Source organism: Vicugna pacos, chromosome 27, assembly GCF_048564905.1.
Source record: "Vicugna pacos chromosome 27, VicPac4, whole genome shotgun sequence".
Taxonomy (NCBI): domain Eukaryota; kingdom Metazoa; phylum Chordata; class Mammalia; order Artiodactyla; family Camelidae; genus Vicugna; species Vicugna pacos.
In genome coordinates, this window is record NC_133013.1 from 19,145,211 (window position 1) to 19,172,971 (window position 27,761).

Here is a 27,761-nt window from a genome sequence, read left to right on the forward strand (position 1 = left end):
GAGTTGAGAGTTTAAGGAAGAGAACACAGTGAGAAGTCAGTTATGATGAGATCCCCTAACTGAATTTGGCAATTAAAAAGTTACTGATAAATTCTAAAATAAGAGTTTTATTAAAGTAAAAGCTGGATAATGCGGGGCAGACTAATTTCAAGGCACTTAGCAAGAACAGAGTATGAACTTATAGGCAAGGCAAAATCAGAAAAGTTCTACAGGCTTACAATTTTTCCTTTCTTTAAGACGAGGGAGACATGATATGTATGTAGGCTGATGCTTAAAAGTATATTCTTGGACCAGCAGCATCAGCATCACCTAGGGACTGGTCTGAAATGCAGACTCTCAGGCCCACAGAATCACTCTTCACTTTACAAGGTTCCCAGGTGATTCATGTACACACTAAATTCTGAAAAGCAATGATCAGCTTACATATTAGAATAATAGAAAAAAATGAGAGGAGGTGGAGTACGAGCTCTGCAAGGAACTGGGAGAGAATGAAATAAGGAGACAAGATGAATGATAAATTTAGGATAAATTTTTTTGGGGGGGGGGGAAATGATGAAGGAGGCAGTGAAAATCCAGACTCACCGAAAGGAAGGAAAAAGGAGAGAAGGAGAACCAATTTGATGGTCACGTTTCTTTTATTTTTATTTTTAGAGAAGTAGGAGGAGGTTAGGTAATGTGCTGTTTAAAATTCTTAGGGCCACATGCAAAACACTAAGTATGAGTGTCTCTGTAGAAGCTAGTAAGACTCTCAAAGGTGTTCATGACCCAAAGAGTTAAAAATCACCCCGCTGGAAGATGCAGCCTGGCTTCCTAAACGTGGCCGGTCAGGTCTGAGCCTCTCTGCTCTGCCTCCTCCTCTGCACACCATCAACAGGACCACTTGATCTCCCTTCAGTGGCCCACATTCTTCTAGCCCTTGGTGCCTTTCCCACATTGTCCTCTCTGTTCAGAATAGCCTTCCGCCTTTTTCCCACCTGCTAAAGTGTTATCTGTGCTTTCTTTCTCCAGGACAGAATTAACTGCTTCCCTAACACTTCCTCTGTTTTACTGTTCCGAGAGCATCTGTTTCTCTCTGGCTTACACTGCGGTACTCTGTGCCTGCTGTTCTCACCACAACACCGTGAACTGGGAGGCAGATTCTTTGATACATCTTTACATCCCCTCAACACCCAACACAGAGTTCACTGAGTTTACTTAAATGTAATCACTTGTGAAACCATTAGCAGTAACGATGAAACACTAGGGAAGTAAGAGACTATAATTTCCCAAAAAGGCCAATTTTATACTCAGGATAGAAACTCATCCCTCTGATCGGTAAGTTCTGAATAAAGAGACTGCTTCACTTTTTACATATGTGTATATTCCATATGTTCTAAGGACTTGGGAAATAATGCCCAATGGAAGCAGATGACCTTTTAGAAGTCCTGTACTGTCCTTTCTCACTAAGAATCTTTGTGCCTGTTCATAATGTGTCTTATCATGACCTACAGGAGCTTATTGAACAGCTTCCCTCAATATATTTTCCTCTCCTTTAATGTTCATTAGACAACTCCAGTTTAATGAACATGAGCTCAGCGCCATTTAACACTGAAAGTGCTCAATAGCCCATCAAGGACAAGATAGTTGGCCATTACATACAAGATTGCAAACTTACTAGCTCACCTTACAGACTAGCAGTGGGCATAAAACAAGTACAGACATGACTAAAATTCAAATCCAAGGTGGTTAAATTCTGAATGAATACAAGACTATGAGGATTGAGAGGGGAAGGAAAAGGAATTTTAAGAAGATTCATCAAGGCAGTGACATCTGACATGGGTATGTCTGGAAGAATAGAATTTTGACAGATGTAGATGGCAGGGGAGGGACATCTCATGACAGCAGGGACTTTGTTTTGTTCATGACTATATCTCCATTGCTTAGAAGGGTGTCTGGTACATTTAAGGAGGCCTTCAGAAACTGTTGAATGATGAAATTCCAGTAAAAATGAACAGCATAAGCAAAGACACAGGGAATGGGAAAAAAACACTTAAAAACAGCTATAAAAATGCTAACTTCATGTGAATTGTAGGTTATATTCTAATACAGTACAGTTTGGAGTTTGTGGAATAGTCAGAAAAGGGATTAAAAATATAAATTGGGAAGATTAATAGTAGTTGCATTTAATGAGTCAGTGCAATATTCAGTTTTTCGTCTTTGCTGGATCATCCAAATTTTTTAATAAGCATACAATTTATCTGACTTAATTTTATAATCCATTTGTCTTACTAATTTAAGCCTCAGGCACTCCCACAAGAAAAAAATTACTCCAAATTAGTTTGTTATGTAGCTTTAGTTTTAGTCTAGAGCTCCTGACCACATGCCCTGTTCTTCCTAATATTAGCTCTAAAATACAGATACTTTCTCTCAGCTTCTTCTTTTGTGGAAAAAATGTGACCTACCTGGATCTCCTCCCGAGAAAGCTGCACAGAATTTTGCACAAAGTCTGGGGGTTCATCCCATCCTCCTTCCTGGGTCTCCAGATTGTGGTAATAATGATATCCACCTTTCACCCAGTGCTTCACCCATCTGCTGCTGTTATCTCCTGACGGAAAAGAAAGGAAAGATAAAAGAAACCCAGAGCCACGTTCCCCACATTCATACGTCTAATATTACAAGATTGTTCCAGTCGGGTTTAACAACCTAAATAAAGACCATTCCAAAAACCTATTCCTTGGGTCTGTGAGAGTAAAGGGACATTCTAAGTCCCTCAAATCATGACTTCATAGTATCTCATTTAGTCATTCGTATTTATGATATAAAAAGAAAATACCTATGGACTCCAAACAGGAAAATTAACCTTGACTACCTTGGTTCCTTCCAAAGCCTGTTCCTAAGTAAGAGCCTGTATGTCAGGAAACTATTCTGATAAAAGACTTACAACCATTCGGCCTCTCTAGTTAATAAAACAAAGGCCATGAAATAGGATGAAAAATCTTATTTTTTCCCCTTCTTGCAGATAAACTACTTCTAACTATTTATAGGCTTAGGTAATCAGAACTACAGATACCCTATACCAAATAAGCAGTCAAATATTTTGACCCTTCCCACATTTTCAGAAAATTGACCCTTTTAACATAGCTGCCCTCAAGGGGGAAAAAAGAATGTTTTCAAAACTTTGAAAAAACTTTTCAAAAAAAACAAAAACAACAACAACAACAACAAAACAGGACTATTATCTCCTTGGGTCTTTAAAATAAGACTAATACTGTTCTTCTGAAGTACTTCCCCCCAGCTTGTCCCATCGTACGTTCAAGTTCTTACTTTCAGGACACATATTTATTTACCCATAACTCACCTGCTGCCAGTTTTTTCTTCTTGGCTTCAGCAAGATCACTCTGGTAAGTCTCACCACATTCAGGGATGACTCCATACAAGCCGACATCAGGGGAACGAAGGGCACTCAGTGTTTTGCCAACATCGCCGCTCTCTACTGCTTCATTAATGGCAAAAATTCCTAAGGCAACTATCCCAGAAGAGAACTGTTACTGGAATAGTTCAGAAAGTGTCTAGATTCACCTACTGGCAAACTGTTCCCGCCAACATCTCTCTGTCTTGGTCAGGTTGAGTTCTGAGATGGAGCACCTCGCCACCCCCACTCTCCACCAAAACAAATAAAACTGACACGTACACCTCTGTGCCTCTTGTGTGTCTTTGTTGGACTGACAGATTCCACCTTGGATTTCATCCAACCACAACACAGCTGACTCATCCTGGGTCTCCTGCACACCATTGAAAGCAAAACAACATTAGAGTCATGAAATCAGAGTACATATCGTGATGGGGCTTCTCAGACAATTAGATACAGAGGAAGAAGTTTCAAATATACAAGACACACGGAAAAGTCAAATGGAAGAAGCCAGGCATCAAAATACCAGTAAGAGGTTACAAGAGAAATGCCTTGGATGTAGGTGATGGATATATGAAGATAAATTAGTCACTCAGGAGGTCAAGAGCAGCCAGAAAGGGCAAAAGGACCACACTGGGAAGGGGCCCAGGGATTTAAATATTGTGACGAAAACCACAGTATGTATATGAATATGCAGTACTTTTTAGAAAACCTCCTTGCCAACAATACTCAGAGGAAGTTAATATTCTCTATTGACTACCATTTTTAAGACTCTCAAGATTTCATCACATGTAAAGCCAGGAGTCACTATAGGCAATCTAAACTTATTACCAGCTTCTATTCTAAAACTTGAGTGTTAAATCAGTTGTTGGAAATTTAAAAACATATTTTCACACAGAAACATAATAAATAGTGCTTAGTTTCCTCAATATGGCCAACAAAGCCTCTCTATTCCACAGTGTAGTTTGAGTTGAATACTAGGGACAGAGGTGAAATAGAAGTGGAGTCTTTTTCTCCAGAAAAGGTGAGGCACCTCAGGTGTTAAAGTAACCAGGTTGCGAGAGTCATGTTTGAAGAAATCCTGGCAGACCCAACAAAAGTAACTACTCCTAAGGCTTGAGCTAAGAGCAGTTGGGATAAATAGCAGCTCAAAAATCCATCAAGACTACCTGATGTAAATATAATTTACCAAAGTACCAATGAGGTATCTGGGGTCAGTAACTATAACCATGTTGCCAGATGTAGAAGGGTCTGGGCTCTGAGGCAAAATGGAAAGTTTCCGTGCCTTCAGCAGGCCCAGGAGTTGAACTTGTAAAACCTTAGAGGAGGCTTGGCTTTCTTCCTGCATTACTTAGGGAAGAGACACAATATGTCACTCAGCAAAGCTAAGCAGTCACAGATCCCTGCAATATATAAAGCATGGTGGCGACAGGATAAGGCCAAAGGAAGGCATCTGAAATCGAACCAGTGATTTCTCCCTAGAAAGAAAGATGTTTTAACTAAATTAATTATAAGTGCTGGGGTTACAGTAGTAAGGGGCACTATCCCAATTTAAGAAGTTCACAGTCTTGAGAAAGGAAAGGAGTAACCAGATAAAGAGAATGCAAGACCAAGTCACCCACTAGCAGGAGAACTTAGCACTTTCCTACCAATGGTCACTTTCTGTTACTAAAAATAGAACATGGCTGCACACAATCCCTAGAGTCCTATGAATAATTACTGGAAATGTTAAGAAATAGTTTCAATATGAGACAATACAATGAGTCAGCCACAGCTTTGCGACAACTTAAACTGAGAGTCATAAGCTAGAGGGCTGAAGGTGCAGTCTCTAAGAGAAGTGGCATAAACATCCTTGTACCCTAAAAACAGAACCAGGCCGTATTTAGTTCACGTTAAGGCCAGTCACACATTAGATATCTCTAAGCTGAATCTATAATAAGCAAAGCTGGGAGGCTTGGCACAACCTTCCTTGCATCCAGAGAAAGGCATAGCTTATCAAGAACTCTAACCATTCAGAGTTCTGTCTTCTCTGCCCCATACAGACTACAGCAAAAAGATTAAAACAAAACCTTCCATACATTCTCCCCTAAGAAACAAGCGACAGAACTGTGGTATGAAAGACAAAAAAAAAAAAAAAAGACAATGGATCAGGGTCTCAGGTGTGTCAGGGAAATATGATTTCCTCTTCACCAGACTGAAGAAGGAAAGGTAGACGACATACATCGTCTCATTCCAGTGTAAGGGAAGAACAGGTTCTCTCTGCTCCAATTAGATCTAAGAAGATGACAAAAGCCAACATCCTCCTGTGAAAGTTTGCTCTAAAGATCAACTCAAATCACTTAGTAGGGAGTTAAAACTCTGAATGAGATACTTAAGAGAATATTGAGATAAAACAGATTTAATATGAAAATCCTTTATAAAATATACTGAAATAATGTCCCCTAACAATACTGACACTTAGAAGCACATCAACTGCATTTTAGAAGAGGCAAAGAGATAGGGACCAGAAATAAGAATCAAAGAGGAGTGGGCAATGATTGGAGATAAAAGAGGTGGAGGAGCCACAAGATACAAGGAAGGGAAATGGAGAAGAGATGGAAGAATGGCCCTTATGTGTGTGCATATATATGGGAAGCACATGCACACACACACCAGTAAAGGGCACTTCTCACCCCTTAAAACTCTCTTAAAAGTGTCTCCAGTTATACGTGGCATGGATGCCTGTGTGACGATGAATATTACACATATGTAATGCATGTGTAAGTATTATATATATCTGTGTATTAGAAATTTAGTACATATATGTATAATATAAATGAAATGTTTTATCTCTCATCACATACATACACATGCAAACCATGCCATATATACATGTAAAACACACATACATGAATCTATACAACATATATTTATCAACACAAGCACTGATCAAACAGAGTGGAGCAGAGATCTTATGGCCCCTTCTTGGTTTAGGCATTAATCCTTTAGCTGCAGCATAGTGGAAGTTCAGGGAGAGCTAGAACTGTGGGTGGCACAGATTTGGGAGGACCGGGACTGCACCAATGTACCAAACAAAAGTATTTGAGTAGTCTAACAACTGGTACAGCTATGCCAGTACATATGAGCTGATTTTTAGCGACATGCATGTATGCATGTCAGTGTACACAGACACTGTGAGGTGGGGGAAGAAAAGAGAGACTTAAGAATCATTCATATTTCTAATTATAACATGGGTTCCTTGAGAATCCCTGATGTCCATGCCTTGGCATTCAGACAATATGACCCAATGACCAGTAATCTACTTTTTAGTATTTCAAAGGCACTAAATTTAAATAGAGATGTGACAACAGTGAAAATGGTAGAGGAAGGTCCTCTGAAAATCCCCTCCTACATAAAAGCAACAAAAACACTGACAAAAATCATCAGAATCAACTTTTCAAAACAACAGAAATTAACCAAACACTTGCAGCAATCAAAGAGAGTTTATTCAAGAAAAACAGTTGAACTCAGTAAGGACAGTGAGCTTTGTGGCACTTTAAATCGCCCTATTCTCTCCTGTGTTCTGTCCCCCCTCCCTCTACCCCATACATATCTACCTCCTTCAAAGCCCTATCTATTCAGAGAACAGCCTTTAGTTGACCTGTTAGGTAGTTCCTTGGAAGACCACAGCTAGGCTGTCTTTATTTGACCTGACTTAGAGCTTGCCCAGTGCAAACAGCTTTTTCTCCAGGGCCATTTGTCCAAAACAGTAAGAGGTAATTGTTTCACATCACAGATGTCTGAGGCCGTGGATAAAAATTTAGGCAAATAATAGGCTAACCAAAAAGCTTAAAAGGAAAAGCTAGAGAATGATATGTCCACAGAGATCTTTGAAAAGCTCTGAAAAATTCCTGGGATGGGAATCTAGAAAGCCAAAGTGCATGTGTGGGCTGTGCATATGCTCAGAAAAAACCTGATAAGGCTGTAAGCTCTCAGCTCTGGCTGACCTTAAGGCTCTGGGCAAGCATGAAGTGAAGGAAAGCAAAATTGTTAACAGCCTAGCTGAGTGTTGAAGGCATGCCTCAACACACACAAAAGCCCTCAGCAAAGGCTGGGAGCTTTACTGGTTCTAGGCATTTAAGAAAATTTCTGTCTAATCATTAACTGACCACTAGTAACCAAGCAGAGACTTCAGTGGACACACAAGAATCTAGATTTCCAGAGTTGCCCCATTATATATTATTAAAATGTCCAGATTTTAAATTACAAGATATGCAAAGAAACAAGAAAGCAAGGTCCAAACAGGAAAAAAGCAAACAACAGAAATCACCCAGATTGAACTTAGTAATAAAAACAAACCAGTTACCTTAAATATATTCAAATAACTAAAGGAAACCATATCTAAAGAACTAAAGGAAAGTATGAGAACATCTCACCAAATAGAGATGAGACTGACTGATTGATTTTAAAAGAAACCAGATTAAATTATGGAATTGAAAAATACAATGACTGAAATGCAAAATTCACTTGAGGGACTCAGCATATTTGAGCAAGGAGAAGAATCAGTAAACCTGAAGATAGGTCAATTCAAATGATGCAGTCTGAAGAACAGTATCCAGTCTAAGGAACAGCAAAGAAAAGGAAAGAAGAAACATGAACAAAGCCCCAGAAACCTGTGGACACCATCAATAACACTAATATATGCACAATGGAATTCTCAGAAGGTAAGGAGAAAGAGAAAGAGGTATTTTACTTGAAGAAGATCTGAACAGACCTATAACAAATATAGATAGAGATGGACTCATAATCAAAACATAGTCCTACAAAAACAAAAGAAAACCAAAAATGCAGGACCATATCATACGGCTTCACTGGTGAATGCTACCAAATGTTTAAAGAAGAACGAATATCAATTCTTTATAAACTCTCCTGAAACATAAAAGAGGAAGGAACACTTCCCCATTCATTCTATGAGGCTTTCATTACCCTGATACCAAAACCAGACATGAAGATATTATAAGAAAAACAGGCCAAATTTAAGTTAAGATATTTTGCTCGCTAAATTTGGAACTCAGCTGATTATTTTTAAAACTACTCCCAAGAGAAACTTAGAAGTTGAGCTGAAGCTTAAAAAAAGACAGTTACACCTAAACTGCAGTCTACCAGCTGAGCCTGGCAGTGTTAAGCAACTTTTCCTATCTCTCCTCTGCCTCTGCCTCTGATGAACTCTGAAAAGTTATTCCACAACAAAAGGAAATGCTTCAAACTCTGGTCACATCCTCTAAAAGTTCAACTCCCATGACCCAAACAAAAGGAGGAGTCAGGCCCATCACATGAGTGAGAGCAGGTACAAGTTATATCCTCAATCTACTTTCATTTTTCAGACATAGACCCGGACCTATTCTTTCAGAGCCCATTCCTCTGTCAGATATAAGACTCCTTTTGGACTAATAACGTAGCAAAAATAACATTAACCATCACTGGCTTATGCAGAATCATTGCAGCCAGGCCCCAGGTTACAGATTCTGAATTAGCAGAAACAGAGTTAAAGCTTAGGAATCTGTATTTTAAAAAATGACTTTTCAAGTGTTCTAATGGGGGAAATGATACAGCTCAAGCGGGAGAGCACATGCTCAGCACCCAAGAGGTCAGGGGTTCAATCCCCAGAACCTCCTCCAAGCAGTAATCAATGAAGAAACCTAATTACCTCTCCCTCATAAAACAAACAATACAAGTCAAGTGTTCTAATGATCAGTCAAGTTTGGGAAGCTCTGATCCAATATACTGATACCAAAGACAGACCTCCATTTATAGCTTCTTGACAGCCAGCTGCTCCTGACCTAAGTAAAATGAGTTAATTCCTTTGTCTCAATTTCCCCACTACTAACCAGGAGTTGTGATTCAACCCTCACCATTGGAACAACTGACCTGCATAATAATAAACCTCTTAAAGAAAAACCTGGTACTTGCTACATTTACATGTTTAGGACACAGTAATGTCAACTACTCTCATGACAATGGAATCAAAGGAGATCTATCAACATTATATTTCCCACATCTCCCCCACACAACCCAAGCTTACAGAGCCCGCAAGGGTGTCAGTGTCCAAAATCTCCAATAACACGAAAGCCCTCGTCTGTTTTACTACTTTTGGCTTCTCAGAAAGAATCTGACCCCCTGAATAAAGAACTTCTCTGAGCTCTTCTGCCTGCTGCAAGAAGCTCACTGTAGGGACCTTCTAAGCCAGGAATGAAAGCTCTGTGCTCCTCCTTATCCAACTGTTGTTAGTTAGGAAGAACATTAAAGGAGATGAATCACAATTTAGAAAAACATATGTCATTATGCTTTAATCACAGAACAAGTACCTGAGAGCCTACTCTACACACGACGTCCTATTCAGCAAAAGGACTATTTCCTCAACAAACTATCTGAGAGGCAAGACAAACTTTTTAAAAGATTGGTTTGTGTTACAATTACTTTGGAAAGCTTTTATAGTCATAATGTTATTCCTAATAGCCATAAAGTGGAAATATGAACATCAATTCATGAACAGATAAATAAATTATGGGCTAGCCATACAATGGAATATTATTCAAAACAAAAAGAAAATACAAATACATGCTACAGCTTAGATAAACCAAGCTAAGTGAAAGACGCCAGACAGAAAGGACCACACATACAAGATCCCATTTATATGAAATGTCCAGAATAGACAAATCCAGGCAGAAAGTAGACTGATAATAACCTAGGGCTGGCTCTCTGCTTGAGGGAAATGAGGAGTGACTACTGATGCATACCAGGTTTCTTTCTGGGGTGACGAAAATGTTCTAAAATTGACTGTGGTGATAGTTGCACAATTTCATGAACAGACGAAAAACCACTGAATTGGACATTTTAAAATAGTGAGTTATACAAAAACAAAAACAAAAACAAACAAAAAAGCATAAATACAAAACAGAAATAGACTCATAGACATAGAATACAAACTTGTGGTTTCCAAGGGGTTGGAGGGTGGGAAGGGACAGACGGGATTTCAAAATTGTAGAATAGACAAACAAGATTATACTGTATAGCACAGGGAAATACACACAAGATCTTATAGTAGCTCACAGAGAAAAAAATGTGACAATGAATATATATATATGTTCATGTATAACTGAAAAATTGTGCTCTACACTGGAATTTGACACAACATTGTAAAACGATTATAAATCAATAAAAAATGTTTAAAAAAAGTGAGTTGTATGGTATGTGAATTATATCTCAATAAAGTCATTATTTAAAACAACAACAATTTTATGACATTATCTACTAAAGCTTAACTAACACATGTATTCCCTATGACCTACAAATTCCACTTCTAAATGTATACCTAAATAGAAATGCATACATATATTTACCAAAAGACATGTACTAGGATAACCATTGAAGCACTATTTGTAATAGCCATAAAGTGAGAAACAGCTAAAAACTCACCAATAATAGAATACATAACCACAAAACAGAATAGTACACCACAATGAGAATGAACCAACTACTGCTACATGCAACCACATGGATGAATTTCACCAACATTGTGTTGGGCAAAAGAAGCCAGACACAAGAGAGTACATAATGTAGGATCTAAGTTAAGTACAGCTCAAAACCTGACAAAATTCAACTGCGGTGTTAGAAATCAGGACAGTAGTTACCACAAGGCTGGGGGAGTAAATAAGGATGGAAGGGGGGCTTCTGTTAATGTTTTTTATAATCTGAGCACCAATTACATAGGGATGCTCACTTTTGAACATTTATACAACCGTATGCTTATAACTTATGACTTTTTCTGGATCTCATATTTCGATACAGAATTTATTTAAAGAGATGTTAAGAGATGTGTTTACAACAGTAACAGCAAAGAACAACAAAAAACCAAATGTGTAAAATAGCATAAGCTTCCGGAAGGTGGAGTCTCTGTCTCTCGCACTGTGTTGCCCTCCAGTGCTCTGAATCTAAGGGTGCCCAAGAATAGGCACACAGTGAACCTCCTTACCTCTGTCTCAGTTCTAGGAGGAATGAAGTTCTCTGAAGAGAAAGGATCAACTTTGTGCCACTCACCTGGGCTTTTTCTCTCTTTGCCCTGATCAGTGTGTCTTGGTAATGCTGGGCGACTTCTGCAAGGACCCCCTCAAGTTTAGCTGCAGGAATCTGCAGAGCCTGCAGGGTCTTTTGGGCATCACCTTCATCCAGGGCTTCATTAATTAAACCAATGGCTAAAATCCCTAAATAAAAAAGAGACTAAAGATTATTTTTTAATTAAAACATTATATAAATAAGTCTTTTAAACATGCTAAATGATCATAAATCCTCTATTCAAGAGTTACCATGATTCAAACTAAAATTTGTCATTCATAATACTAAGCAGCATTTAATTTTTTTCCTTTAAATTTAGTGTTTGTTTCATCTAAGTAAACCTCCTTGTATCCATACTCCTATTGAAACCTGAAGGCCTTTTGTTTTATTTTTAATTGCTCTAACTTAAGGGTGATAATGATTGGAGGGGGAGGGTATAGCTTAGCATGTACAAGATCCTGGGTTCAATCCCCAGTACATCCATTAAATAAATAAATAAACCTACCCCCACCCCAAAAGGCACCAAGTATAACATTTTTATAGAAAAAAAAAAATGAGGCTTAGGGATCCCTTCTCCAAGATTACACAGCAAACAAGCAGCAGGTAGAGAATCAAAGCTCAGGGCTTCCCACTCCAAGGCAAGGCTCCTTCCACTAAATCACTGTATATTTCTCACAGGAAATACTAATTAAAACTAGAAATGTTCACTCCTCAGGTATCCTAGGCAGCTGGCCTACTTTTGTAAAGACCCTATTGTATAATAAAAAAAAATCTGACTTTCTTTCTCCCTGGTTTATGGGTAGAAGCCTCTAAACCCTTGGAATTTCCCAAGTGATAGGAGCATCTTTGTTATTCATGGTGGGCTCTTAGGACCACACCTGAGTTTATGCCAACCAGGTGACTTCTGGTGGATCCCTAGATAGCTTCTGGATGGGGGCTCGTCATGCTGCAAAGACCAACCATGTGATTAGAAGACTGGGGCTTTGAGCCCTTTGATCACCAGGATATCAGCACAGCCTCCTTATCTCCAGGGAGGGGTGGTAGACTGGAATAGTTCAACCAATATTCAACCAATTATTCATACGTAATGAAGCCCCAGCAAAAACTGTGGATATAGCCAAAGCTCAGGTGCACTTCCCTGGTGGCGATACACATCGATGGGCTGGGAGGGCAATGCATCCTGAGGATACACAAGCTTCAAATCTGGGACCCTACCAGGCACCCCCTTATTGGGTTCTTCTTTAGACTGGACCAGATTTGCATCGTTTATAAGGAAACTGTAATCATAAGTATAGTTCTTTCCTGAGTTCTGTGAGGCATTCTAGCAAATTACTGAACCTGAGTGGGTAGAGGGAGACCACTGAACATACGGCCAGTTTTTCAGAAGTGTGGTGACCTGGGAACTCCAGAGGGTAAGGCTGGTGTCTGAAGTGAGAGGAGTCTTGGGGAGGATTGTGCCCTCAGTCTGTGCAATATGATCTAACACTAGGTAGTCAGGGTCAGAACCACTTGTTATAACAGCATTTTAAAAACAGACCATGTTCAATTCACCTCCTGAAAAATTTAATGATTACATACATATCTAATTATAATAGTTGCCTGGAGTTTTGAAAACTACATCCAACCTTAGGTTTAGAGTTTATACATTTTTCAATTTCCAAAAATCCTGCCAGGAGTAGCATTTAGAATCAGCTCATGGAATCACACTGTCTTTACCGGTGACATTATCTGGGGGGACAGGAAGTAGATTACTCACTCTCATGTTCCTCCTGCACCACCAGATTCACATGGTCCACACAAGCTTGGATGTCATTCCACGTAATAAATTCATTATTCTCTGCATGTGCCTGAGCTTTCAGTTTCATCAACTCATCGAGATATCTGCTCCATTCCCCCACAAAAGGAAACAATGAAAGGTAATATAAGAAAAGGGACCTTCAGGATTATTTTGGGTGACAGGAATGAGAAGACTTAGGAATAAAGGATCCAAGGAATAGAGATAGCAAAGGTATTCCAGGGGCCAGCTTTGGGAATGAGGAGTTACCTTGAACAAAGTGCAAAAATGCAAGAATATCACTTATTCTTAACAGCCTATTACATGGTCTAAATTCCAGGCAAGACCAACTCTAGAATCAGAGGCAGCAGCTCAAGTGATTCCTCTAAAGACAAGAAAACAAGGCTATATACCAGCTAATAAACATAGAAGGAATGACAGATCAACAAATCACCATTAAAGAACTCTCACTGAAAGTATAGATTTCAGCAAGAATTATCAACTGGGGTTAAAAATATTAGGTGAATGGTAATGGGGAATTGGACATTTTGATGGTGCAAAAGTCTGCCTCTTGTTATGAGAAAATATGAAACACACACTACCAAAAATATTTAATTGAATCTTGACAAACTTTTAGACCTAATTTCCAATTTATAAGAATAAACCAAATATTAGGAAGCAATCAGAACTGAAGATGGGACATTTTATAGGACAACTGACTCCATCTCTTTAACAACTCACTGTCATAAAGAAAGGGACAATACTGGATTAAAAGATACCAAAGGGACACAACAGCCAGATGTAACATGTGGTCCTGGACCGGATCCTGGTTTGAACAAACCAGCTGGAAAGAACAGTTTTAGAACAAGTGAGGAAGTATGAAAATGGACTAGGTTTAGAGGGTATTAAAGAAGTACTGTTGATTTTATCAGGGTATAAGAGAGTGTTAATTTTGATACATAACAAATAGCCTCATTGTTTTACATAAGCATATTTACATATTTAGGACTGGAATGTTAAGATACCTGAAATTTACTATAAATCCTTCAGCGTAATAAAGAATAAAATAAATCAAAATAGAAAAGAAAAAACAAAAAAGATGATCACAGTAAAGTCACAATGCCTGCAAAGAAAATAAAAGTTCTGGCACACAAAAGACAGAGGTACGGCTACCTAATGGATTCAATCCACCACTCTGGGCACCCACCTCTGACAGTTTTCTTCTTCAATATTGGTAAGGCCTGTAACTGAACTGCTCAACTGTTTCCACACTGTATTCATGTCTCCGGATTCCAGCGCCCTGTTGATTAGGGCCACCGATGACAACATCTCCACAGCAACAGAGAGCTCAGGATGGGTGAGGTTATGCTATACAGAAATGGAGACGGGGGAGAAAGAATAAGGAAAGATATTCTGGAATATGAAGCGAGGTCAGAGTTAACCATAAGGAGTCGGGGGGGAGGTGGACAGTGGGTGTAGCTCAATGGTGGAGCACATGCTTAGTGTGCACGAGGTCCTAAATTCAATCCCCAGTACCTCCATTAAAAAAAGAAGGAAAAAAAAAATAAACAAAAAAACCATAAGATGTCTAAGTTTCTGGTTAAAAAAAAAAAAATTCTACCCAACTACACCAATAAATGGGTATTTTTACTTCCACTCCACTTTGCTCACAAACAGGACAGGTTCAGTTAACTTACCTCTGGACTCTGTTGCTGCAGGGTAGCCAGCTCCTTCTGATAAAGATCAGCAGCAAATGCATACACCTGGGGCAGCTGGGCTTCAGGATTCATTAGTTCCTGAACAGTCTTCTCCGCGACGCCCTTCTGGATTGCAGCATTAATCGCTGCCACTGCCGCCAACCCTGCACAGAGAACAGGAGGTCAGAAATACAGTTGGCTCTGAGAAGCCCTGAGGGGAAGGAGATGTCAATTTTCACAGAATAAAGTTATTTTCTGCGGATAAACTATTATCCATGATGTTTGAAGTGGAACTTCCATCTTTAAGAAGCAGCCTCTTTTTCTCCTCCCCCCTATTTTCTTCCCATTCCAAATCATCCTGCATGCCATCACTGCTCTCTACCTAAAACATCCTTCCCCTGCAGCCCAGCAAACAAAGTACCAGCCTATTAAGCTGCCATTCAAAGTTTTCCATAATCTTTCCAAACCTCTATCTTACACAACTCAGCCTAAAACACCTACAAAAATTTTATTCTAACCACTATTTCTTAAATACATCTTTCACCTTCTGTTCCTCTGCTCACACTTCCTTTTCTCCCTGTTGCCTCTTATCAGGAACATCCTTCTCTATCCTCTTTCATCATCCAAATCTTACCAATCAATCCCTTACGTCTCACCTCCTCCAGATGTTTCCCTAACCAACTATGACATGCTTACTAGCCAATGTGAGCCTACACTGACTCCAGTTCTACTTTTAAAACTGAAGAAATCGTATTGCCACCAAAGGTACCTGTTGGTTGACTATGACTAAATAGGCTTAAGGTGGGTTAAGGAGAATCTGAGCATAGACCCCCTCAGTGCTATAAAGCCACTTTCCTCCCCTCTACTCAATATTTCAGTAGACACACTGAGAGAACTCTTACTTCTCTGATACTGCTGGGCAGCACTGTTGGCGGCATCCACTCCAGACTGTAGTTCCTCCTTCTGCAGGGAATCAGCCTGACCATTCTGAGAAAAGCAAAGAACATTTAGATAAAGATCACTCCTGCCTATGCCCCCAGACCTTATAGTTCTCATATCTCAACAACAGTCACTACGGACAGAGAGCCACAGGCATAAGTGACACCTTCAGGCTACATGCAGCCAAACTGGCAGCCCCAGCTAGAGCCAAAAGCCCTTGCCAAATCTGGGGTAGACTCATTTTCCAGATACCAGCATGTTAAAAAAAAACATATTTTGTAAAAAGTATCAAAATGTTCTGAGATAAAACATTTACAGAATTATTAGCACATTAATGCTGCTTACTCTGGCCAACGCTGGGAATCTGTAAAATGTATACTTGTCCTTACTTAGAAAAAGAAAAAAAAAAAAAGCCCCTTATGCTTGTTCTAAAAAAACACCATATAGTATACTCCCACAAGGTCTATTGTTATTGCACAGTAAGTACTTGCCCAGTGTTGGCCAGAGGAAAGTAGGAAGGTATGGTTTTTTTAAAGTGGAAATTCCTAAAGTAAGAATGTAAAAATTCAGGTTTTCCCCAATGGCTTTTTAGTTGGGGATTTAAGAGACTGCAAGTGAAGGGGTGGTAAAATTCAGAGGGAAGGCACTGTTTATTTTAAAAGAGAATTTACAACTCTAAAAGCAAAAGAGAGCTGAAGACAACATGTACTCTACCTGAGGCTATTAAACAACTTAATTTACATGCAGAAGAAAAAGGTATACTAGAAAGAAAAAGGCCCCATAAATATCTTTAAACAACAGCATGGGATTCAAATGGATGTATATAAACACCTGCAGGTTCAGCTCGGGATATTCTTACCTGTCTCTTCTGCTGTCTATCACTCAGGAGCTGCTTGAGGTACCAGTCACTGTTCTGCTGCTGCAGTCCTCGAAGGCTCAGAGCTGGTGACTGAAGAACCTTGAACAAGGCCAGTGCAGATCCCTGCTCCAAAGCCAGGTCTACATTCGCTAATGCAGAAAGCACTGAGGAAGAAAAAAGGCAAAAGCTTAAGGGAAAACTATGTTAATATTATAGCCTAGAATATTTTTCCTTTCTGCAAATCAATCTTAGTTCCTGATGAGGGAAATAGAGTTCATATAGCCTTTACTCTGGAGTATCACAGAAGCATGAGACCTTGAGGTTGGAAGAGAACCTTAAAGTCATCAAGCCCAGGGGTTCCCAAGGTGTTCAGATTGTTAACAGATTCCTGGACCACACGCCTGGCCTACTTAGAAGCTTCCAGATGTACACAGCTTGGCACCAATGTGGGCAGCAACATAGAGGCATCAATAATGTGAGCCTAAATTCCGTCTAAAATACCAATTCATTGTCCAGACTAAACTACTACACAGGAAAAAGTATCTCCCACAGCAGTTTACTACACCTTTGGATAATTTTGTTTAAAAAAATTTTGTTAACGCTCTCACCCTAGACTTGATACTTGAATACATCCAACCCCCTCCCCCATCCCTGTGACAGTCTACTCCTGACTAAAGAGCTTAGTTCCTCCAACTGTTTCTTATACAGCATCATTCTGAATCCCTTCACTACCCTGGCATCTCCTGAACATACTCCACCCAAAGCAATCAGAGCCCAGACGCCACGGCTGGTCTGACCACGTGGAGAAGAGGCTCTCTGCACCCTCTCAATATCCTCTATTTCCAGTCACAGAACCTGAGGTCACACAAGATCTCTCATATACTATCTGACAGTAAAAATGCAGACTTTCCTTCATCTGAAAATGATAATAAAGTTACCTTCCTCACAGGGCTATTAAGATTAAATAAAATCATATATATGGAAACATTTTGTATATTGTAAAGTAAATAAGGTTACTACTAGGTTGAAAGTCAGAATAACGTATTTTCTGATTTCAGAAATGACAGCTACTGGAAAATCATAATTACTGTATTATTTTCAGTTTCCCTATTTTTAGAAAGGAAAATAGAGTTTCTCCTTCCCATGCCCCACCCACGGATGGACATATGATTTTATCACCAAAGTAGCAAAACAAACCAATAATAAAATACTAAAAATCAAAATATTTGGGGGCATAGTAGTACTTATCAGTTTTAAATGTTTTCATTAGTTAAAAGAAAAGAAAGAAAAGAAAATTAATATAAGCTGTTAGGGGGGAAAAAAACAGTGTAAGAGAAAATGAAGTCTCAAGCTAGAAAGTGGGGAATGGGGCAGTGGGGAAAAGCAGAACTAATAAATAACACCAAGAGGTAAAAGGATATTAAGGTTAGATTCCTGAGACTGTTTGCTTCTTCCCAACATTCTTCCCTACACTTTGGCTCACTGATCAGCACACAAAGGTGGTGGCTCCCTGAGTCAAGGCTGCAGGTCTATGCGGCCATTAGTCAACTAATCATCCATTCTTTCAACAACATTAACTACACACCTGATGTAAACACAGCCGTGAGCAAAACAGACAGGTATGTCCATCCTCAGGGAGATTTGGTAATAGTAGGAACCAGAAAATAAAATCGGTACAGGTAACAGCCAGGCTTCCTCTAGGTATGCACTGTAGAACCTCAGACTATCTGCCAAGCATGTAGTCAATTCTACTTTTACTAGAAACATAATCTTACTACTTAAATATGTAAATATTTAAATGAGCATTTACCAATACTTACACTATAAAGATGATAAAGTTTAGAACATCATTTAAATACTTTCTCCCACTATGCTTTAATTATCTAACTTGAGTTTTTCTTATTCTACTTGACAAAAAATAAAAACTTTTTCTCATTTTTAACTATTTGGCCTGTGGCTTTCTTCTGGGGCAGTGTTAATGGCTTCACTGCTGGTTCTCAAGCCCTAAGGAAACAATCTTACCTACAATTACATTAAGACAATTCCTGGGACCTAAAGTCCCTCTGTCTTCCTAACATATAACTTTCCCTTGTCTCTTACTTTCTCTATTACTAGGAAGAGATTGTCCCTGCATGGGGAATTCTGCCTTATCCTCATCTTCTTATCTACCCTAAGAGTCCCAGTGAAGGTCCATGTACAAACCTCAAAGAAAGGTCATCATTTTCTTCTTATTCTAGGACTGCACTTCACACACCTTTGGTTGCCTTGAAATTACTCATTGTATTGTTCTGACCAAGTTGCTCTGAAATTATTCATTTGCCTACCGACCTTTCTCACTACACTGAAAGCTATTTGAGGGAATGTTTACTGTTTTGCTCCTCTGACCACGTGACAATATGCACAGAACACTTTAAAAACATATACACATGGTTGTTTTCTTACGTGTTGATAACTGATTCTCATATAATTAGCCAGGTAAAGCTATAAAGGTTACAAAATCCCAACCAACATAATAGAGCAAATTTCCTTAGTTAAGCAAGAAGAGTTATTTTATGCACTGTATGCAGCAGGAAACATGCTGAACTTTCTTCTCACACAGAGAACTAAGTACAAGGATACTCTGGTTTGTATTTGCTGACTTAAGTAGTGTTCATACAGACACAGCACATAAATGACCCATACCTGAATGGAACTATTACTCTGTTCAGAAAGCCATGACCCTAAATGAACCAGAATAGAACAGTATACAAAGTCTCCTGGTCAGGATTTATATCCTATGGAGTTAGTAAAATCGTATAAATTCTCACCAGTTATTCAGAGTATTAGTTCAAGTGAGAAATTATGATCTTCAAACGAATAAAGAGGACACTGGTTACTATTATTAATATTAATATACTATTATTATCTTGAGCAAAACAAGATTATGCCTGGTTGAATCAAATAATCTTTTAGTTCTTCTGGTAAGTCTTACCCTATGCCAGGAATTATGAGGATTTGAAAAGATGCAGAACTCACAAGTAAACACTATTTTAAGTTTATAAAAATGTCAGAAACAAAAAGTAAACAATACAAGACAATACATAATTAAATACAAGACTGTGTGGTTTAGCCTATAAATGCTGTAGGAGATTTGAAAGGCAAGTGTATTGTGAGCCAGGACAGGCACTGAGGTGAAAATTACGCTGAATCTTGAATGATGGGTACAATTTGGATTAGGTAAGAGATGAGGCAAGAGGGCACGATAGTGGGGAGATTACATGATTAACAAAAGTGATAATAATATTATTTATTGAGTGCTTAATGAAATACTAGGATATTTACATATATTATCTCATCATTTGCATAACGATTCTATGCCACAGGTGCCCAATTCCCACAGCTTTTAATATTAGTTTCAAGAGATCAAATCCCAAGTCTGAACCACTCCAGAGCCACTCTTCCTGAGTCACGCACTGAACACAATGCATATGGCAAGCAAATAGGCAAATGAATTTCTACAGAGTTGTATGCACAAAATACTGCATAAAGAACTCCGCTAGGCTAGTGACCTGCATTTTGTTTGGCAAGTAATAAGGAACCAATGCATGTTCTTTAGCAGAAGAGTGACAAAATGAAAATGACACTATCAAGAAGTTAATTTCTCAGAAGTGTATAATATACAAAAAATCAATATGAATAGTACCACTTCATTTTTGTTTAAATATATGTTTTGAAGGATACGTTAAAAATATCAATACTGGTTATTTCTAGGTGACAGGGGTCTAATTTTTAATTTGTTTGTTTCTTTCTGGCTAACTTGAATTACTCTTTAAAAGAAAAATAAAACTATAATATTACTTTAAAATAGAAAAATAAAATCCTTATTCAGATTTTTTTTAAAGGGTGCAACAGAGTGAAAGAGTAAAACTCTAGTTAGAAAACTCAGTCTGGAAGTTACAACAGATAAGCAGATGGAGGAGTGGGAGCCTGCCTGAAGACAATGGTAGCCCAAAGAGAAGATAAATGAACACAAAAGACAGTAAATAAGCAAAGTTCCTAAGCAAACCCACTAATGTCTAAAATAAATAAACCATGTCATCAGTCCAAGAATAGATCGACATTCACATTATTCTGTAACATTCCCTTAGGTGCCTGACCCAGGACATACTTACTATTGACTTTGTTTATATTGCCTTGAATTTCAGCTTGAGTGAGCAGCTCCTCATAAACATCCCTTTCTCTCTCAGAGTTTTCTGTCTGAAAAGGAGTAAAAAATGTAATTAAATTAGCTCAGGTCTCTAAGAAGACCACAGAAATACAATTGTGCTTTCCCCTCACCATGACAGAACCAAGAGCAAGGAAGGGTATGGCTTAAACCCTTAATGAAGAACAAAGTGCAATGCTGCATGACTGAAACTGAACACATAAAAAGCAGATCCACTTGTAAATGACAAGCCCAAGGGTTCTTCCAGAGCCAAGCAAGAGAGGAAGCACTGGTGAACCCTGCTCTGCTCACATGTGAGCCTGCATCCTTGTCTCAGACCTGAGCAGGGCAGGCACATCCAGGGACCACATCTCAGAACCTCTCATTGATTTGCACAAAATTCAAGAAGAAAGTAGAAGTCAAAATGGAATCTAATACCAAAAGACTACATACTGGATAATTTCATTTCATTTATATAAAATTCTAAAAAAGGCAAACTAAAGTGATAGAAAACAAACTGGTAGTTGTCAGGGCCAGAGACAAGGAGCGGAGGGGAAGTAGAGATTGATTGGTAAGGAAGACATGGGAACTTTTGGGGTAATAGTTATATAACCAAAGACATTTGTCAAAACCCATCAAATCGTATACTTAAAATAAATGAACTTTATTATATGTAAATTATAGCTCAATAAAACTGATCTTAAAAATGAAGTCATAAGCATTCAAAAATAGGCATTTTCTTTAAAGTATGTAATTATCAGAAAAGAGTTACTATGTTATTTTGTATGGGACACATTTTCACAAAGATACTTAGTGTAAGAAAGTTTTTTAATGAGAAGTATTTATTTTTTAGCCATTTAAACAATTTTTGTGTTATATTCCTTATTCCTTAGGTCTACCAACAAATTCAGATAAATGTTTTCAATTAGACATATTCAGTCTATCATGACTGTTTAAGAAATAGTACAAAGTTTAAATTAACAAAATGCATTTAAAATTTTTCTGTATGGTACTTGCAGGATAAAACTGACTCTGAAGATAAAAAGGAAATAACCTTTCAGGGTAGTATATTGCTTTACATGTAGACCAAAACTTTAAATGTACCCAAATCCTTCTGGTGAATAATCTTGTTTTCAGTAAGAGTAATAAGAAAATTTAGGTCAACCACCAAGCTAAGTATAAATGTATTATTGATTATATACAAAACAAAAACAAAAAACAAACAAACAAAATAAAAAGTGGAGTCAAATCAAACAATGGAAGAATATAAATCAGTTAGAAAGAACAGGTATTCCATTTTTACCCTGTTTTTAGCATTTGTCATTTTGTCCTGCTTGGCCTGGTAAAGTACATCCTGGTAAGTGGAAGCCAAGGGTTCTTCAAGATTCACAAGCATGGCATTGGGGTTTCTCAAGGCTGCAAATGTGTCAGCTGGAATTCTACGGTCAATAGCTTCATTAATGGCAATAACGGCAGCATGCACTAAAAAAAATTTCAAAAAGTAGAACACTGAGGTTATATAAAGTAAAGGATGTAACTTACACAGTCAAAACAATATTAAAATCCCCTGTTACAAAAAGAGGCTCCTTTCACAGAGATTCAACCATTGGGGTTAGAAGAGTGGCTCCCCAGATCTTATAAATCTACCCAGTCTTTTCCCTCTGATGCATAAAGCCACTGCTCTGCCTGTGATCCATGTCTGGATTGCTGAGTTAGAATCTTACAGGGAAATATTCATAAGAGACTCTGCAAGGAGCATTTGAGCATTTGTTATGACAATGTTCACCCTTAATCATCATGTAAATACCATCAGAAAATAAGAAACTCAAAAAGGCACTGAAATGTAGAATTCATTTTCTAGTATTTTAAATTTAATCAAAATCACTCACTTATTTCCAAATAACAATAGCATAGAAGACCGTATAGTAGCATTTAAAACTGTATCTACTGAGCTAAACTTGCTAGCAAAATTCCTAATGTCCAAGACCATCTTTGCAGTAGTAATCATTGAAAGTGGCAGCAACAATCCCATTTGAACCCACAAAATTCCTCTCTTCTTACACGCAGCTTCATCCACTGACAGTTCATTAGCCAGAATGCCCCCGATCTTGCTGAAAGCAGGCATCTGGATCCCGTACTTCTCCAGTTCAATCTTCATGTTGTTGATTTCTTCCTCTACAGGAAAGAATTAAGACCCAATCAAGCAAGTTAAGTACCTTTCCATAACTCAGAGAAAGAAACAGATTCCTCAACGGCAAATGTATTGGGTAAAATGGCACCTACCTCTTAGGGTTGTTACAAGATTTAAATAATATGTGGAAAGCACTGAACATGATACCTGGTACATAACATGCACTCAATAGACACAGCAACTATTATTAGTATAACCAAGAACACCAAAAATAGCTGTAACGTAAGAATGGCTCTAAAGAAAATAGTTTTCCAAAACTGCCACTTATGGCATTTTCTATAATGAACTTATGAATGGAGCAGCTTTCTTTTCCCCCTTGATGAATAGACTAGCTTTAAAGGGAGCTCGAACAAGAAGTGACTCACAAGCCAGCCTGTTGTCTTAGTCTTTATAATCCAAGTCACTAGCTACTATTAAACAGTTTCATTTCTAAGGCAGGAAGCCAAATTACAAAGAAAATAACATATAAGGATTGGCCCTTGCCCCAGGACTGGGGAACAAACTTCCCGGGAAGGAAAAAAATATCATGGGTAAAAGTTTTATTACCAATTTTTAAAACTCACAGGCCTACAAAATAACCACTAGGTCAAAAGATTTACATCTATCTTACTCCTAACCAATACTACCACTGTTCTTTTTCTCCCCAAGCTTCTATCCCTTCAAGCTTCTGACGACAGCAAATACATATAGAAACACCCACCCAAAAAAGCTGAAGTTTTTAAATTAGTAGATTGTCATCTTTGTATCATCTCACTCCCCTTTCTTTGCCTACAACAGGTGCTTACTGAAAGAGAAAGTCTGTTATAAAGTTTTTTCACCATATGAGAACATTTACTGTTAGATGTTGATATTATATTTTATCATTTTACATATCATATCTTAATAGTCTAATTTACACATAAGAAAACTTAGTCTTATTAATCATACTCATGTCATAACAGAGAATAGGGCCTGAAATTCTAAGTTTAGTGTTCTTTCCACCACACCAGGAGAAGCAAGCTACTTATGCTTTATCTCTGCTGGCTCAGTATTTTCAAAGCCCTACATCTCTAAGACTGGCACTGTTGACTCTCCAGGCTATTTCCACACAACTCAAGCATGTCCTGCCAAGTTTGTAACTTCTTACCTGTGAAGTCAACCTTTCCATATAGGTCTTGGATCTGAGGAGCCAGGCCTAGTTTGAACAGGTACAAACTAGAAGACACAACATGCAAAAGAGTCAGGCCTCCCAGCTATACTGAGCTGCTGCTTAGTCTCAAGGGGAAAATCAGCATAATGAACAGAAATATTCTGAACACAGAGACTCCCAGTACTCTACCATATTACACTTTGTAGTTACAATACTTTACCTCAGAGTCTTTTTTTCAGTTTTACATATCAACCAGGTCCTAAAAAGTCACCTAATGTAATGCAGAAAGCACTAGACTGGGAATCAGTAGATCAAAATTTAAGTCCCAGTTTAGCACAAATCCAATATGTGAGTAGATGTTAATATGTTAGCATAATGAATATCACTGAAGTCTCCACTTGTTTACCTCCCAGTGATCAATAAATTTTAAGTAACAATACACTTTAGAAAAGTCCCATGAAAATGATTCAGACAGCAAATCTTTTTTAAGCTGAATTCATATTACCGATGGAAAAGTTTAACTCAGGTACTTTAAGAGTTTTAAATAAAGTACATATTATAAATCTTTACTCTTCAAATAAAAATCTCCTAGACTCTAAGCTCCACGAAGGCAGGGACAATAAAAGTCTTGTTTATCAATGCCTACCCAGAGCCTAGGATATATTAATAAATATTAATCAATATTTCAAAGATGGATGGATGGGCCTATTTAATCCCAAAATCAGTTCTTAGAAAGATAAAGCATCAGAGGAAATGGAAAGGGAGTACACAAATATACTTGGAATAATGAAGAACTGGGGTCTTATCTAGGAGAGGAATGTAGTCTACAAGAGTAATTCAGTATGACGGAAGTACAGTGATTATCTCTGGAATAATGTCAGTCAAGACTTTAAAAAAAAAAAAAAAAAAAAAAAAGACAAGAAGGGAGAAAACTAGGAGATAATGCTTCTCTGTCACTGTTGATCCAAAAGGGAAATACAGTGAAGCGTGGAACCTGCCTTAAACTCTGTTGTGTAAAGGTAAAGAGGCTCAGGAAGTCAGAAACACTTCCTACCTATCATCAAGTGTCGCCAACCCACCCTTCAGGAAAAACAATGTAAGGGAGGAAAGAAATCATAAATCACCAACCAGAACACACTGCTGTGTATACACTCTCTAAGCACGAACTGCATATTGAAGAGAAATGGAAAACAATAGCAGGCTTCCTCCCATTCTCATTCTGACTCCATGATTGGAAAGGCACAGTTAATTCTTCAATCTCTTCTCAGGGGGCCTGCGACCCAGGTTACACTGCAGAGAGCACTGGCTACAGACCCAGCAGAGAGGAATTCTGCCAGCTTAGCTTCTGTGCCTGCCAAGTTCAGATATTCACTGTAGGTACAGCCTTTACAAGGTTATCAACATAGACCTCACATAACACTAAGCCAACCACAATACTCAGAATTAATCTGATTTTGGCTCAGATATATACATTTGAAATTGCTACATTCTGAAAATTCCCTGATATATTACCTATTTCTAAACAATTATTAAAAATTCTCACGTTACCATTGTTTGTCCAACATTATGCTATGTACCTTGGAGGAAAAAAGAGTAAGGTGTGACTTCTGTCCCTAAGTTTAATAAATATAATACGTAGAAAAGATCAAACATATGAAAGAAGCAATATGTAACTTTAAAAAAATGCACAAAAAACAAAACCAAAAACAAACAAACAAACAAACAAACCCAAAAGAGGAGTTTAGACAAAGGAATGAGCTGAAGTCATTGGGGAAACTTCACCAAGAAGGTGGGAACTAAGCTAAAACTTGGCTGAATAAACTGAGACAAACACGAAGAGCTGTCTAATAAAACAGAAAGTACCATTTCCTTTCTCAGCTATAGGACAGAAAATATCCCCTTGAGCTGGAGGAGCGGAGGCAGATTTGTTATAACGTATAATTTTGACACAAAACATTTACCATGATTCTATGCCAGGCATCTAAGTACTAGAGACACAAAGATAAAGAACAAAGGAAATAGTTCTTGTCCCTAAGGAGTCCACAAAAAAAAGCAAGTGTAAGAACAAACAGTAACCACAGTACAATGTAACAAGGACCATACTTGAAGTAAGAGGTATGTTACAAATTGCGAAAGGATCACAAAGATGGTAAGTAGCTAATACTGCCTGAGAGGGAAAAAGTAAGAGAAGATACTAATCAAGAGGTAGCATTCTGAAGTGGCACCTGGAGAAGAACACAGGTTAAACTGGGGAGGAAAAAAGGTTCTTCAGGTGGAAGAAACAGCATAACCAAAGGCACAAGAGTACATGCTTGTTTGGTGAAAATACCAGAGCACAGGTACACAGGAGGGAATGGCTGGAGGTGAGACTAGAAAGGAACCATCAAAATATTTTATGAATGGACAGAGAATACAGACTTGTGGTTACTGGGGTGGGGGGGGGGGGTAGAGGGTGGGAAGGGATAGACTGGGATTTCAAAATTGTAGAATAGATAAACAAGATTACACTGTATAGCACAGGGAAATATACACAAAATGTTATGATAAATCACAGAGAAAAAAATGTGACAATGAGTGTGTATATGTCCATGAATGACTGAAAAATTGTGCTGAACACTGGAATTTAACACAACACTGTAAAATGATTATGAATCAATAAAAAATTTAAAAAAAAATATTTTATGAAGCATCCAATATGACTAGGGCTGTTTTGGAAAGAGAGCATAGCAGATGGCCCAGAAGGGAGGCAGAAGTTTCCCAGAAGGGAAACTTCTAAGGAGGTTAATGTGTTAGTCCACACACGAGATCTATTAGTCCTCATTTATGTCCATTCTTTTGTGGGTTTCACACAAAAGATTCCAATGATACCAAGGATCCAGCACACGTTTTATCAAGAAACTAGAGACAATAGGCTTCTTATGGGTCAATATTATACATACATTCACATACATAATTAACATTTATTAAATACACATACAGATGCTATATAAAAACAGCAGTCTAAGCAGAGAAATCTCACACTCATGTCCCTTCTCATACTCACTCACTTCTACCATCTTCTGATTTAGCCCCATAGCCATCAAGCAAACATGCACTGCTCTGAAACACTGTACTACTGGCACCTACTCCCATCCCATCCCACGCTCCCCCTAGACGTATCACCTCTTCCCTCCAATTTAGTATTTTGTTGATTTTGAGAGCTGGAGACCTGAAATTAAGTCAATTTGTATTGGCATAAAAATTATTTAATGAAGAAATGGCTTGTCAAGGGCTTAGATAACTAAATAAATTACCATTTGATATTTGCTGGTATTATTTGAAGATGTAGGCAAAATTTAACTGCACTACCAAGAGTATCAAGACATAGTATTATTTCATAATTCAGTTTAGCACCTTGAAACAAAATGATAGACAATAAAAGCACTTAAATGTATATAGTTTTTATAATTTTAAGAGATTTTAATTTAAAAGAAAGCAACTACATTCCAAGCAAAATACATAGTTCATAGG

At 38.1% G+C, this 27,761-nt stretch overlaps 1 protein-coding gene across 1 annotated transcript in view; it reads right to left on the bottom strand.

Annotated features, from left to right (window-relative positions):
* The window catches only part of IQGAP1 (IQ motif containing GTPase activating protein 1), a 90,795-nt gene that overhangs the window by 26,204 nt on the left and 36,830 nt on the right, over positions 1-27,761 (bottom strand). The window contains exons 6-18 of the mRNA XM_072950818.1: positions 24,249-24,316; positions 22,993-23,106; positions 22,235-22,413; positions 20,900-20,984; positions 16,749-16,912; positions 15,853-15,937; positions 14,951-15,114; positions 14,461-14,621; positions 13,236-13,360; positions 11,465-11,628; positions 3,671-3,761; positions 3,338-3,505; positions 2,442-2,584 (exon numbers count right to left, since the gene is read on the bottom strand). Of these exons, the coding sequence (XP_072806919.1) occupies positions 2,442-2,584; positions 3,338-3,505; positions 3,671-3,761; positions 11,465-11,628; positions 13,236-13,360; positions 14,461-14,621; positions 14,951-15,114; positions 15,853-15,937; positions 16,749-16,912; positions 20,900-20,984; positions 22,235-22,413; positions 22,993-23,106; positions 24,249-24,316 (1,711 nt within the window). The remainder of the gene's footprint in view (positions 1-2,441; positions 2,585-3,337; positions 3,506-3,670; positions 3,762-11,464; positions 11,629-13,235; positions 13,361-14,460; positions 14,622-14,950; positions 15,115-15,852; positions 15,938-16,748; positions 16,913-20,899; positions 20,985-22,234; positions 22,414-22,992; positions 23,107-24,248; positions 24,317-27,761) is intronic.